The sequence below is a fragment of the Pseudonaja textilis genome, chromosome 7, assembly GCF_049901715.1.
Source record: "Pseudonaja textilis isolate UNSWEBS1 chromosome 7, rPseTex1.2, whole genome shotgun sequence".
NCBI classification, from domain to species: Eukaryota; Metazoa; Chordata; class Lepidosauria; order Squamata; family Elapidae; genus Pseudonaja; species Pseudonaja textilis.
The window spans coordinates 1,145,001-1,160,575 of record NC_141996.1 but is presented as its reverse complement, the minus strand read 5'-3'; the positions used below and the strand labels follow the sequence as shown (position 1 = coordinate 1,160,575).

Here is a 15,575-nt window from a genome sequence, read left to right as displayed (position 1 = left end):
TTCTTGATGTTTTAAAAAATGTTTCTTGGATGACGTTCTCTTTGACTGATTTCTTCTTGTCCTGCCTTCAAGGGCTTTGGAGAATAGCTTGACCCCCGCTCTTCTTTGTGGTACCCCCCTCAAATACTGGAAGATACCATCATGTCCCGCCCGGTCCTCCTTTTCACTAGACTAGACCTACCCATTTCCCATACCTATTTCCTGACAGTAAGAAGAATGAGCCAGCTTCTCACCTGGAGGTGCTCCGTCCCTGGAGGTTTCCAAGAAGTCACTGGGCCGCCACTGGTCTGAAACGGGATAGTGTCTCCTGCTCGAGCAGGGGGTTGGACTAGGTGGCCTCTGAGGTTCCTCCCAGCCAGCCCTAGGATTCTATGAAACCCTACGGGAGATCTCTTGAGACCCGAGTCAGGGGTTTCCGGGGCGTCGTTTCCGATTCTCTGCCTGCCCTGAGTGGTTTTGTGCAGGTCTTCCCTTTCCTTTCCACGCTCAACTTCGTTGTTTCGGGGGCTGCCACAGAAAACCGGCCACGAAACCGGCCGTTCTTCTTTGCGACGGTGGGACGAGATGACACGAAGGCTGCTGCCCTCTCTTGGCCTCCGCAGGACAATTTCTAGGGAAAAAGGAACGGTCTCCACCTGTTTTTTTCTCAGAGCTTGGATGACATTCAGGACCACCATTATTAAGCACGAAAATTTACGTTCACTTCAATCAGAGGCCTCCAAACTTGGCCACTTTAAGACTTGTGGACTTCAACTCCCAGAATTCCCCAGCCAGCATTACAAGGAGGTGGTGAGTTCTAGTCCCACCTGAAGTATGAATACCAACGGGGTAACTTTGGGCCAATCACCAGGAGACGGGGAATCCTAGTCCCGCCTTAGGCATGAAAGACAGCTGGAAGGACCAGTCTGTCTCGGCCCAACCCACCTCACAGGGTTGTTGGGTGGAACACAGCAAGAGGATTGGAGTACTAGGTACGTTAGCCACCTTGGGTCATTTATGAAAACAATAAAGGTGGGATATAAATGAAAGAAATAAAAGGGGTTTTGAATCCTCTACAGCAGAGGTCTCCAAACTTGGCCACTTTAAGACTTATGGACTTCAACTCCCAGAATCCCAAACTGGCTGGAGAATTCTGGGAGTTGAAGTCCACCAGTCTTAAAGTGGCCAAGTTTGGGGACCCCTGGTTTAAGGACAAAGAGGTTCCAGCTAAAAATATACCATGAATAGCATAGAGAGGCATGGTAGCTTTTCTTTCTTCCTTCCTTCCTTCCTTCCTTCCTTCCTTCCTTCCTTCCTTTCCTTCCTTTCCTTCCTTCCTTCCTTCCTTCCTTCCTTCCTTCTTCCTTCCTTCCTTCCTTCTTTGCTTTTCTTTCTCTTAAAAGGAAGAAGAAAAGAAAGAAAGGGAGGAAAGGGAGAAAGAGGGAAGGGAAAGGCATGTGAATGAGATATGGATGGATAGATGGACGGACGGATGGGTAGAAGGAGGGAGGGAGGGAAAGAAAAAGGAGAGGGAGGAAGGACCACAAACCCAGGCCCTAGACGCAGCTTCAGAGGATGCTTTGAACCGCACAGCAATCCAGGGCTGGAAGGGACCTCAGAGGTCATCTAGTCCAACCCCGTGCCAAGAGCATTATTCAAAGTGAGTTTCTATCTTTTGACCCCGCCCAGTCACGTGACCCCCCAAGCCATGCAAAGCTGGCTGAGGAATTCTGGGAGTTGAAGTCCACCCGTCTTAAAGTGGCCAAGATTGGAGACCCCTGACTTAGATGACCCTTCCGGTCTCTTCCAACTCTATCATTCCTGACTGGCTGAGGAATTCTGGGAGTTGAAGTCCACCCGTCTTAAAGTGGCCAAGATTGGAGACCCCTGACTTAGATGACCCTTCTGGTCTCTTCCAACTCTATCATTCCTGACTGGCTGAGGAATTCTGGGAGTTGAAGTCCACCCGTCTTAAAGTGGCCAAGATTGGAGACCTCTGACTTAGATGACCCTTCTGGGCATCCAAGCTTTTAACTTCCGTGCCCGGCCCTTTTCCCTTGCAACGGTTGGCCAACAACTCGTGATTACGACACGAGGCAGGCCTTTCCTTCCAGAGAACCACAAAGTTTCTTCTGCAAATGTTTTCTGCTTGAGGGGGAAAAAAAATGTTGTGGGTTGGCCAAGCCTGGTGATTACGATAGTCAGGGGTGGATCTCAGGTCAGGCGAAGGTGGATTAAGGAGCCAGAATAACTGGTTAGCAAGTTGCCTGGATGGCAAGTCACCGCCTCTTTGGTTGGAAGAAGTCCAGGTACGGTCACGGAATTTTTGGCGGAAGAATTGCAGAGAAGATTGATTGGAGATCTCAGACTAACAGAGCTGGGAGGGACCTTGGAGGTCATCTAGCCCAACCCCCACTCAAGCAGGAGACCCTCTACCATTTCAGGCTAATGATTGTCCAATCTCTCCTTAAAAGCCTCCAGGGATGGAGCAGCCACAACATCCGGTGGCAAGCAGTTCCACCGGTTAATCGTCCTCATCATCGGGAAATTCCTCCTCAATTTCCACGTTGCTTCTCTCCTGGATTAGTTTCCGTCCTTATTGCTTCTTGTCCTGCCTTCAGGGGCTTCGGAGCATAGCTTGACTCCCTCTTCTTTGGGGCAGCCCCTCAAACATTGAAAGGCTGCTAACATGTCATCCCTTCGTCCTTCTCTGGGCTAGCCATGCCCACTTCCTGCATATATTTCAGCCTCCGGTCCCCTAATGTTCTGACCCAAACCTGGTTCCAAGGAAACAAACCCAAAACGGAGGTAACAGCAAAACCTTTTAAGGATTCTTCAGGAATTCCGTTCCTTCCTGGTTCAAAGGCTGTTTCCAACTCATTGTCTCTGATAAGGGGGAGCCCGGCCAAGGTGGTGCAAGGCTACCAAGAACACGAGATAAAGTTGCCAAGAAATATTCCAAACACAAAGAGTCTCCAAACACAAACTAAGAGAGTCCGAACGTCCATAAGGCTCGAGTGCAAAAACGTCTTTGCTTCCTGCAAAGAACTCCGGTTTCTCAGCTGGCTTTTATCTCTTGCAGCCTTACTCCCGCGTCTCCCGTACCGCTGCTCTTTCCTTCGAGCAGCCCTGCATGCACACACCCTGGGCACAGGCTCCTCGGGGGCCTCTTCCTCACTGCTGCCAGCCTCCACAGTCTCCGAAGGCCGCACTCCGCTCCCTGATGGTCCTGGCCCCCTCCCTGCCTCACATGCAGGCCCCTCATCCAAGGCCTCAGCCGTGCACAGCTGCTGCTGGCGAACCACAACACCCCCTAATCATCCCGGTTGCTCTTCTCTGCACTCTTTCTAGACTCTCAACATTTTATTTTATTTTTGCATCGTGACGACCAAAATTGGATGCAAATATTCCAAGTGTGGCCTTCTCAAGGCCTTATAAAGTGGTGTTAACACCTCACGTGATCTTGATTCGCTCCCTCTGTTTATGCAGCCTAGAAATGTGTTGGCTTTTTTGGCAGCTGCTGCACACGGCTGAAAGCAATGTGTAAATATGTAAAATATATAAGAATATAAGATAGAACTAATCACTGACAAAGACAATGGTTACTGATAGGTGTAAATCAAATGTACTAAGACCCATAAGATAATAATATTTGTAGATGTCAAATGCTGTTGAAAACGTGATTAGGATTTGCGTTGTACTGGTGGAAAACACAATAAAAATCTATTTTTTAAAAAAAGGTCGTGAAATGGGGCAAAACTCGCTGAACAACTGTCTCACTTAACAGCAGGCATTCCAGACTCAGCTATGGTTGTATGTTGAGGACTACCTGCATTGTGCCTAACGCATCAGTTTACACCGTACCAAAATAATCCACGTGTGACCTTCCTTTTTCTCACCTTCCGACAGAAAGCAAAGCCTATTTTAGCAGAACTCTTGTTGCCTGGAGACGCGTTGCATACTATGGAGGGAGGTAACACCTGTGCTGTACCTGTGCCTTTTGTTTTTTCTTGCCTAAATGGTAGAACCTGACTTGTGTCACTGTTGAATTCGATGGGGTCCAAGGTTCAATTCTGTCCATATCCTTCTGTATCTTAAGCCTTTATCTTCTGGGGTGTTGGCTATTCCTGCTAGCTTGGCGTCGTCTGCAAATTTGATGAGTTCCCCTCTATTCCCTCATCCCAAATCACTGACGAAGATGTTGAAGAGTTCTGGGCCTAAAACAGAGGCTTCGGGTACCCCACTGCATAGCTCCCTCCATGTAAACGCGGTTCCATGAAGGACTAACCTGTTTTCCCCAAAATACAACCTACCCTGAAAGTAAGTCCTAGCTCGATTTTTACATGGGCGCCCCAGTGGTGGGATTCAATTTTTTTTACTACCGGTTCTTTGAGCGTGGCTTGGTGGGCGTGGCAGGGGAAGGATACTGTAAAATCTCCAGCCAGAGGTGGGATTTGCCGGTTCTCCGAACTACTCAAAATTTTTGCTACCGGTTCTTCAGAACCGGTCAGAATCTACTGAATACAACCTCTGGTGCGCCCAATATAAGCCCTACGACCAAACCAAGCCCTAATTAAAATCCCGCCGACTCCAGAGTAGAGGAGTAAAAATTAAGACACAGTGGGGATGGAGGGGTAAAGCCGCCCTACTGTTTCCCTTTGGACAGGTGTAGCCAGGCCTCGCACACCTCAACACCTGCCTTGCCAGCTCATTTCTTCTGCAGTCGGCAAGGCTGGCCAGGCTTTCCTGAAGGCCTCTGGAGGTGAGAACAAAGTTCTGGATCGATCCAGAGGTCTGTTATCAGCTGCAGAGGCCTTCAGGAAAGCCTTACCAGCTGCAGAAGACGACGTTCCTGAAGGCCTTGGAGAGCGAAAAGCAGGCCGGGGACGACGCACACAAGTGAGGTTAGTCAATGGATGACATTCCCCCAAAATAAGACCTGGTGCCTTTTTGGGTGGCACAAAAAATATCAGACGGGGTCTTATTTTTGGGGAGACACAGTACACCTTGAGTGCAGTTGGTCAGCCAGTTACGCATCCATCTGGTAGTGATGCTGCCTAATCCACATTTTTCTATTTTAACAACTAGGAGGTTATAGTCTACTTTGTCAAACGCCTTTCGGAAGCCCAAGTAAAACATATCGACCGCATTCCTCCCGGTCCACTAATGTTGTCCCCTTGTCAAAGAATGCAATAAGATTAGTCTGGCACGATCTGCTTTGGGCAAACCCCCGTCGACTTTTGGTTATGACTTTAGTGTTCGCGGATTCGTCGCTTGATTATCTTTTCCTGGCATACTAACATACATACTCCCCCATGCTTACACACTCCCCCACCCCACCCCCGTGTTGCACATGGGTGTGAGCTTACCTTGGCTTGGCTTTCTGGGGCACCACCCTGGGGGGCAGCGTGGGTGGGCGCAGCGGGACGGGCGGCTTGCTTTCCAGCTGGTGGCGCTTGGCGGGCAGCGGCGGCAGAGGGGCCAGAGCGGGCTTGGCCCCTTCCTCCAGAAAAAGGGGGGCTGAGCCTCTCGCCAGCTGGCTGCGGGGAAGGGTCCAGTCCTGAGTCCAAGCCAACATCCGCAGGGAAGTCCGGAAAGGAAGCGGAGAACTTCACGGGAGGGTGGCAACTGGTCCTCGGAGGGATAGGGGGAGGAATAAGGGGGAGGCCAACGGGGGCTTCGGACCCCCATCCTGTGGGCAGCCCCTTGCTACTTGGTCCTGCCAAGTCCGGCTTGGGCTCTTGCTCCGCCTGGGAGGCAGTGGCGCTCGTGCAAGTCCGGAAGATGTGGCGTTTCATGGGGATGGGTCTCCTCGGGGGAAGCTGGGGACCTCCGGCGGGCGACTCGGCGAAGACCTTCGCCAACGCGGAGAGGATGCGCTTGCGATGGCCGGGCAGCAAGACGCCGAGGCGGAGGAGGCTCTCGTCGGTCAGGGGCTGGCAGTCCTGAAGGCACCTCAGCTGGCTCTGCTCAAAGGCCTCGGTGTACTGGTCCAGGCGGAGAGTCCGGAGCCACTCGGCCAGGGCGAGCGAAGGGCCCTCCGCCATGGCTCCGGCAGGGGCGGGCAGGGAGGGGGCCGCTCAGGGGCTTCCTGGCCAGCAGCTCAGATGGGGCCTCTCCAGGCGTTGTCGTCTTCTCAGGATCCCCGAGGAGAGGGAGGAGCACTGTGGAGGGAAGGAGAGCAGCCTCGTCAGCGGCCAAGCCGGGCACCGCCAACCCAGAAGGGCAGGTTCACCATAAACGCTCTGCACGTCTGCAAAGACATGTGGCATTTCATGGGGATCGGTCGCTTCCTTCCTTCCCTCTCTGTCTTATCCTTCCTTCCTTCCTTCCTTCGTCCTTCCTTCATTACCTCCCTTCTAACTTCCTTCCTTCCCTCTTTCCTAGATTCCTTCCTTCCTTCCTCCACTCTCAGCTTCCTTCCTTCTTTCCTTCCCTCCCCGTCCTTCCTTCCTTGTCCTTCCTTCCTTCCCTCCCTTCTAGCTACCTCACTTACTCACTTCCATCCCAGATTCTTTCATTCCTTCTCTACCCGTCCTGCCTTCTAGATTCCTTCCTTCCTTCCCTCCCTGTCCTTCCTTCCTTGTTCTTCCCTCCCTCACTTCTAGCCTCCTCACTTATTTACTTCCCTCTCTCCCTCCCAGATTCTTTCCTTCCTTCTCTACCTGTCCTGCCTTCTAGATTCCTTCCTTCCTTCCTTCCTTCCTTCCTTTGTCCTTCCTTCATTCCCTCCCTTCTAACTTCCTTCCTTCCCTCCCTCCTTCCTAGCTTCCTTCCTTCCTTCCCTCCCTCTCCCTTCTAGATTGCTTCTTTCCCTCCCTTCCTTTTCTCCCTCCCTCCTAGCTTCCTTCTTTCCTTCCCTTCCTTCCTTCCTTGTTCTTCCCTCCCTTCTAGCTACCTCACTTGCTCACTTCCCTCCCTCCTTCCTAGATTCTTCCTTCCTTCTCTACCCATCCCACCTTCTAGATTCCTTCCTTCCTTCCTTCCTTCTTTCCTTCCTTCCTTCCCTCCCTCCCTCCCTCCTAGCTTGCTTGCTTGCTCCCTTCCTTCCCTTTCTCTCTTCCACTTTCCCTCCTTCCTCCCTTCTGTTCTCCCCACAAGACTTTTAAAACTCGCTCTTTCTTGAGTCCCCCAGAATGCCAAAAATGTGGAAATACAAGAAGCCAAACCAGTCTTTCAACAAGGGGACGAAGCTTCGAGAGCCAGCATGGAACAGATTTCCAGGTCGGTTCTAGACCGGTGCCTTCATAGCCCTCCAAAGGGGACACTTTTGACGGGGGGGAAAAAAGGAGAAGACTGGTAAGACTTACGGCCGTTTTTCACACTTATGACCATTGGCAGCGTCCCACGGGATCCAAATGCAGACACCCAGCAACTGGTTCCTATTTATGATGGCCGCAGCCTCCCCCGGAGGGGTCCCTTTCTTCTGACCAGCAAAGTCAACGTAAAGCCAGATTTATTTCAATAACCGTCGTCCTAACTTAACAACGACGGCAAGAATGCGGGCAAAACCTCACTTAATCTCTATCCCGCTTAGCGACGGACAGGTGATGGCTCAATTGTGGTTGTTAAGTCAAGGACTACCTGTAGAATAAATCATTAGCATAGGGGTCTCCAAACGTGGGCCCTTTAAGCCTGGCGGACTTCAACTCCCAGAATTCCCCAGCCAGCCACACGTGGCTGGCTGGGGAATTCTGGGAGTTGAAGTCCGCCAGGCTTAAAGGGCCCACGTTTGGAGACCTTTGAACATACAAAACAGCCGGAAGAATCGGAACATTACATGGTATGGGATATGTTTTATCAATGGTTAGAAAATAAAAATAAATTAAAATGGATTCGATGTCGTTATAAAGCAGTAAGAGAAGCTGGAGAAATAGACATATCAGATAATACTTACATTATTCATGTGGGAATGTGATTCTTGTTACATTGATAAGAAGAGTATTATTATTATTAATTGTAAGCACACGGAATATGTACCTTAATCGACGCACGATTGAAATGGAATGGATTTATTGTACGTAAAAATAAAAATAAAAATGGAGTGGCGGGGTGGGGTGGGGTGGGAGAGAAGAACGTACAAAACTGTTTATAAAAAATTAAAATATTAGCTTTAAATTTTGAGTAAAGATTCCAGACCTTTTTCCCTGCTTAAGTCCCTCAAGTCCCCATCGCTCTCTGACCCTTGGCCTGGTCTAAAAACGAGACCCTTTGGAATACAAACCCCTTCATTATCACTCAATCGATCAGAATTAGAGCTGGAAGGGACCTTAGAGATCTTCTAGTCCAACCCCTTGTACTCTTCACAGGTTTCTTCCTTCTATCCTTCAACCCCCCCTCTTCTTTTTTTTTTTCCCAAGCCCAACCCAGTGGCCCCCCTGCCCCGTTTCCGCTGTTGCAAGAGACCCTGGCTAGAGTTTGCGGAGACCAAAACCTTCTCCAAAAAGTCATTTCCTGCCGCTATAAATAGGAAGCCAAAAAGCAAAACCCCAAAAAATCCCTCTGGGTTCTTCTTCTCCCATCCAGTCACACTTCTCTGACTCACCGACGCTTGTTTGCACATTTTGCTCACATTTTGCACACATCCGAACACAAGGCCGACACCGGATCACCAACTCCGAACACTGCAAATACACGCCCCTTTGGTGTGCTCCCCCTACGGCCAGAATTCAGCCCCAAAGTTTCGTTGTTAAGCGAGACATTTGTTTTAAGTCAGTTTTGCCTCACTTTTTTGCCAGGGTCGTTAAGCCCATTGATGCCGTTAAGTTAGTCACACGGTTCTTAAGTGGATCTGGCTTCCTCCATTGACTTGGCTTGTCTGAAGGCCTTGGAAGTTGTGGGAGCTTCATCCCTGGAGGCTTTCAAGAAGAGACTGGACTGCCCTCTGTCAGAAATGGTGTAGGGTCTCCTGCTTGGGCGGGGGGTTGGACTAGATGACCTACAAGGTCCCTTCCAGCTCTGTTATTCTATATTCAGTGGAACAGAAGTTGCCTTCAGAGGTTGTGGGAGCTTCATCCCTGGAGGCTTTCAAGAAGAGACTGGACTGCCCTCTGTCAGAAATGGTGTAGGGTCTCTTGCTTGGGTGGGGGGGTTGGACTAGATGGCCTACAAGGTCCCTTCCAACTCTGATTATCTGTTATCTGTTAAGGCCTGTCTGCGAGCATCATAAATAGCAGTCAGTGGCCAAGCCTTCAAATTTTTTGACCCCATGACCGTGGGAAATGCTGCAACGGTCAGTAATTATGAAAAACCATCACGAATCCCTTTTTTCACCGCTGTGTCACTTTAGCCAGTCACTAAATGAACTGGGGTTGCTGTTTTTTTTCCCCAAATAATATTTAGTTTACTCAAGAAACAGTCCAACCCATCAAAAGAGACAAAGAAAAAGAGTAATTTATATAATATGAATTTCAAGTTAAGATGAGGAAACAGGACAGACGAAAGTATCAAAACATTGATTAGAAAGATTTCAAAACTTAGAAAAAGATACGAAATTGAATTAAGAAAGGAATGAGATAATTTAAAATAAGGCTATAGGAAGTAAAGAAAGGGAAAAGCTATTGGAAAAAATTGTGAAAATAGTTATAAGAGATGGATTAGAATGTATAAGATAAATATGTATCGAGTTCATGTCTGTATGGAGAAGTGATAACCCGGGGCCACGCTGTTCTCAAAAAAAGATATTTTATTTGTATTCGTGTGCTTTGGGAAAACTTAAATAAAACTTTTATTAATAAAAAAGATTAGGAGGGAAAGAGTGTTAATACTGTGCACAAGAGATAGGTACCAACCGACACACCGTATATAATGGAGAGATGGCTTTATGTTTTGTGTTTATGTTTGTGTTTGTCTATGTCGTTAAAAATAAAAAAATTCTTTAAAAGAAAAGAAAAGAAAAGAAAGAAAGAAAGAAAGAAAGAAAGAAAGAAAGAGACAATATCAGAGAAGTTTTTGGGTATATCGTACGAAATATCACAAGTTAAGGTGTTTTTTTTTGGACAGGGGAAAACTTTTTTTGGTCTCGCCAACCTGACTTTTGGATGAGAAACCCTGGATTATCCGCCAAGCCACTTTCTTTTTAATTGGGTTGTTCACAAAGCAGAAACCCACGGGAAATATCACAAAAAGGGGAACAAGAGATGAGAAGGAAGAAACGTAGGAAACGGGCGGCAGACCGAAGATCCGTCAAGTCTCCCCTTCGAGTTCTATTTTGGTTGGCTTCCTTTTCTTTTTCCTTTTCTTTTTCATTCATTCGTTTGTTCTTTTGGTTTAATCCATGCATTGTTGGTCTATTTTGACTGTTTTTTAATTGGATTTTTTGCATTTTGCATATTTTTAGGGGGGGTTGGCTTACAGCCCCCGCTGAGCTCCTTGAGAGATGGTGAAGAAGGGTCTCGGCCCCCGTTTTTAACGACCTTTCCCGCCACTGTTGTTAAGTGAATCACTGGAGCGGTTTTAAGTGAGTGACCCGGTCATTAAGCAAATCCAGCTTCCTCCATTGACATTGCTGGTCAGAAGGCTGCCGAAGGGGGAGATCCAGTGACAGCAGGAATGCTGAGGCCGTCGTAAGTACAAGCCAGTGGCCCAGGGAATGAATTTTGATCATGCTGCAACGGTCGTGTCAAACAGGGTCCTAAGTCACTTTTTCAGTGCCATCATAATTTGGTCATTAAACGAACTGTTGTAAGTCAAGGTCTACCGAGTTTCCCCCCCCCAAAAAAATAAGTCCTGGTCTTATGTTAATTTTTGCTCCAAAAGTCACATTAGGGCTTATTTTCTGGTCAGGGCTTATTTTCAGAGAAATACGGTTGCAAATGCATCCGCCTGGCTGACAATCTTAACTGGGGCTTATTTTGGGGGGTAGGTTTTACATTACAAACATCCTGGGGGAAAAAATCATGCTAGGGCTTATTTTCCAGCTGGGAAACAGGGTAGCCGTACCTGATATTCTTTTCACAGGTCATCCTCGACTTACAAAGACAGGGGAGCCCAGCCTTTCCGTCGCTGAGCAAGGCGGGGGCTAACTGGGCCTTGCCTTGTTTTACAGCCCTTTTGGACTGCCCCGGGGGGGTCAAATTCAGAAAGAAAGCCAGCCCCCAGCCCCCTCTGACCCCCGCTGGAAAAGGCTACCTTTTCCTCTAGATATTTTTTGCTGATGGCAAGATAAAAATACCCTGGCTGAACTTAGCTTAGTTTCCGGGAGCCTTCACAAGCCGAGAGGTCATCCCAGCACGCGGTCAGCAGCTCTTTCCCAACCCGCAAAGCCTCCTCCGGTGATAACCCCACCCGCACCCATCCCACCTCCCCAAACCCAGCCTGCTGCTTCCTCTGCTGATTCGGCAGTTAGAGCAGGACTCTCCAAACTCAGCCGCTTGAAGACTCCTGGACTTCAACTCCCAGAATTCCTCAGCCAGCCAGGAATGATAGAGTTGGAAAAGAGCAGAAGGGCCATCTAAGTCAGGGGTCTCCAACCTGGGCTGCTTTAAGACTCATGGACTTCAACCCCCAGAATTCCCCAGTCAGCCAGGAATGATAGAGTTGGGAGTGACCAGAAGGGCCATTCTAAGCCAGGGGTCTCCAACCTGGGCCACTTGAAGACTCCTGGACTTCAACCCCCAGAATTCCTTAGCCAGCCATGAATGATAGAGTTGGAAAAGAGCAGAAGGGTCATCTAAGTCAGGGGTCTCCAACCTGGGCCACTTTAAGACTCGTGCTCTTCAACTCCCAGAATTCCCCAGCCAGTCAGGAATGATAGAGTTGGAAGAGACCAGAAGGGTCATCTAAGTCAGGGGTCTCCAACCTGGGCCACTTTAAGACTTGTGGACTTCAAATCCCAGAAGTCCCCAGCCAGTTTTCGGGAGTTGAAGTCCAAGGTTGGAAACTCCTGGGTTAAAGCATTGACTGCTACCCTTTGATGCTTTTGGTTCCTCCATTCCATAACCAAACTTTTAAAAGGTCCCTTTTTCTCAGCCGGGCTATCGTGCAACGGGTCCTCGACTTAAGACCACAATGGAGGCCAGCACTTCGGTGGCTGCAGCTTTGAAATTGACCCCACTATACGACCTTCCTCACCGCCGTTAAGTGAATCCTTGCAATTGTTTAGTTAGTCTCACCGTTGTTAAGCAAATCTGGCTTCCCCGCGGACTCAGATCATCAGAAGGTCGCAAAAGCGGATCACATTATCCCCGGGACACTATGACTGTCAGTTGCCAAGCGTCTGAATTTGGATCTCGCAACTGTGAAGATGCTACAATGGTCGTTAAGTGTGAAAAACGGTCCTAAGACCCCCACTTTTTCAGCGCCAGTCACTAAACGAACTGTTTTAAGTCGAGGACTAGCCATCTCATATTATTTTACAGGTAGTCCTCAACTTACAAATACAAGGGAGCCCAGCCTTTCTGTCGCTAAGCAAGACAGCTGCTAAGTGAGTCTTGCACAGTTTTATTTACAACCTTTCCGGCCACCGTTGTTAAATGAATCACAGCAGTGGTTGTTAAGTGAGTTCTTCCTCCCCATTGATGTTGCATGTAAAGAAGATTTAAAAAGGGGGGGGGGGTCCCCTGAACCCTGAGACACGATGACCATCGTAAGTACGAGTCAGCCGGCAAGCGCCCCCATTTGGATCACACAACCGCGGGGACAAGCGCCCCCATTTGGATCACGCAACCGCGGGGAAACGCGGTAAACAGGTCGTTCAGTGTGAAAAGCGGTCCTAACTCAAGTCCCTTTTCTCAGTGCCATGGCAACTTCGAACGGTCAGTAAATGAACTGTCGTAAGTCGAGGACTGCCTGAATCCCGTCATTCTGCTTGGATTTGCTGTTTTCGGAAAAGCTCCGCAAAGAATCGTGGACAAAAACGGACCCGGAATAAACTCTTGTTATTTCATTATTATTTTTGTCCCCCAGTTTCAGAATTGACCCACAACTCTGACAGTTCACACTGCTGTGATGGTTTTGCAGACACACACACACACACACACACACACACACACACACACACACCAGTTCTCCCCCCACCTCAGCCTTTGGCAGGAAGGAAACCCTTGCCCAGCCCGGCTGGATGGTGGCCTTCGCCCTCACCCCTGTTTCCCCCGCTGACCCGTGGCCCCGTGGCCTCTCTGGGTGACCCACGCCGTCCAGGCGTCTCTCCCTTCGATGCCTTTCCGGGCACTGGCACCATTTTGCCAAAGCCACAACAACAACCCTCTTGCTAAAGTTGTGGGAAGTGTCCTTTTTGCAAAACCTCTGGCCAGGGGCGGCCTGGGGTTCAACAGAGGCCTTTACGTGGCCAGAGGAGTGACCGTCCGTTGGACATCCGGTTTCAAAGGATAAGAGAGCGCCGAGAATCTGGATGCGACTCGCGGCACAAAACACAATCCCGAGGGAGGGGGCAAAAGAGCAGAAACGGTGGCTTGGAGTCAAACACACACACACACATACACACACGCACACACACACACTGTCCCCCCTCCAAAGCAGAACCCTGAGATTCAACGGGACGAGCATCGAAGCGATTTTAGCCGTCGGATGTTCCTTGCAAATCAGCTGCTACCATTAAAAGTCTGCACAGATTCTCCGTCCTGCAGGTTGCGGTTGTGTCAAAAGTGCATTTTGAGTGTGTGTGTTTTTTTTTTCCAGGAGGCGCCTGGACTTTCTTGTTTTTCTTTGAAGACATTTCGCTTCTCTTCCAAGGAGGTTCTTCAGCTCTGCCTCGGTGGTGGGGAAATGGAAGGGCTGATATTCCTTGCAAACAGTTGGTCGTCTACATCCTTTCAGGGGGGGTGCTTGAGGCCACTTGGAGGTTCCCCTGTGTCCTCAGGCTCAACTCGGTGGTGCAAAGGGATGTGGAAGCTTCTTGGAACCGCTGAGGGGATCGTATTGCGAAGTTGTGCTTTCTGAAAGATATTTTGGCCGTTCCAAGAAGGCTCCACATCCATTTGCACGACTCAAGTGACCCTGAGAGGACACAGATAAACCTCCAAGTGGCCTCAACGACCCTCTCAAAGGATGCAAACGACCAACTGTCTGCAAGGAGTATAAATCCTTCCTTTCCCCACCATCCAGTCAGAGCCGAAGAAGCTTCTTGGAGGAGAAGCGAAACATCTTCAAAAGAAAAAACCAGAAAGTCCAGTTGTCTCCTGAAAAAACAAAGCACCTTTGGGACAGCTGCTATCCCATTTTTTAACCTTTAAAAATTAAAAAGACAGGTGGCTCTTGACTTAAGGCCACAATTATAACATATGTGCGAATATACATAGATAATTTTGTATTTATTTATTTAGTCATGCTCATGTAGTAGTGTATGTTGGAGTATGGTGACCCTTTGAGAGCAATTATTACATTATTATTATTATTATTGCTATTGTTATGTTGTTATTGTTGTATTCTATTATTATTCTATTCTACAATGGAGCCCAAAATTTCTGTTGTAATACAAAACTCAAAAGTGAGTTTTGCCCTGAATTTGGACTTATAACCATGCAATTTCCTTAACAACCACACAATGGTGACCCTCCCAACGACTGTTGGAACATGGTCATAAAATTAAGTCATGCGAGGATTTGACTTGTAACCGCAATGAGTTACATCCCCCCCCCCCCAGAATTCTGGGGGCTCCATTGTTGTCGTAAGTCGAGGACTATGCCGGCTGGTGCATTCTGGGAGTTGAAGTCCACCCCTCTTAAAGCGGCTTGAGGTTGAGAAATCCTAATTTAGGAAATGGAAAATTATGCAATTAACTGCCAAACAACCTCAGATGCAAGAATGGAACAAAATATCACCAGTGTTGTAAAAAAAAAATTATTGCAATGCACATGATTATATCTCGGTTCATAGCCTTCCAAAACGTTTCAGCAATAAATGTGTTACAGATGGCATTTTTCACCGAAAAGATTGGCAAAAATGTTTATGGACAGGTCCGCTATATGTTGGAAGTGCAACCGGAAACCAGGTTCGTATTATCATACGTAGCAGACATGTCCAAAAGCAAAAAATATATTGGACAAAAATATATACTTGCTTGGGAAAAATTATAAAGCAGCCTATCGATTTGAAACCAGAAATGTTTTTGGTTGGACATCCTGCCAGAAAAGTATGACAAAAGGAACATATATTTGATTTTAGATGTATCAACTTGCAGGCAGAATTGTATTTGCACAACAATGGAAAAGCGAAGAGATCCCAACAGATGAGAGTGTAATAAAAAAAAAATTAGAATGTGAAGAAATGGACAGATTAACACTTAGAATTAAGGGAAAAAAAGGAACTGAATATTTCTTGACGTGGGACCTGTGGTTATTAGATAATAAAAACAGAAGTTAGAAATATGGGGATATAAAAAAAAAGGACTAATGTTATAATAAAGGAGTCTTGTTAAAAATGGACGAGTAAAACATTATCATTATTATAGAATTAATATTACTATGATGAATATCATTGCAAACATTTTGATGATGCTCTCCTAAAAATAATTGTACCCGGACGACACAACTGCTGGATTGAAATTGAATTTTTACATGTTATATAAATAAATAAAAAATTGAAGAGGAAAAAAAAAACCCGAACGTTTCACTAAGGAATAAAGCTCAGAAATACTT

At 47.8% G+C, this 15,575-nt stretch overlaps 2 protein-coding genes across 2 annotated transcripts in view; one reads left to right on the top strand and one right to left on the bottom strand.

Moving 5' to 3' along the window:
* Window positions 1-6,332, bottom strand: part of ARAP1 (ArfGAP with RhoGAP domain, ankyrin repeat and PH domain 1) — an 85,191-nt gene extending 78,859 nt beyond the window's left edge. Inside the window, 2 exon segments of the mRNA XM_087936893.1 lie at window positions 5,349-5,485; window positions 5,487-6,332. Coding sequence (XP_087793019.1) covers window positions 5,349-5,485; window positions 5,487-6,026 — 677 coding nt within the window. The 5' untranslated portion in view covers window positions 6,027-6,332.
* The window catches only part of ANAPC15 (anaphase promoting complex subunit 15), a 416,731-nt gene that overhangs the window by 98,972 nt on the left and 302,184 nt on the right, over window positions 1-15,575 (top strand). The window lies entirely within an intron of this gene.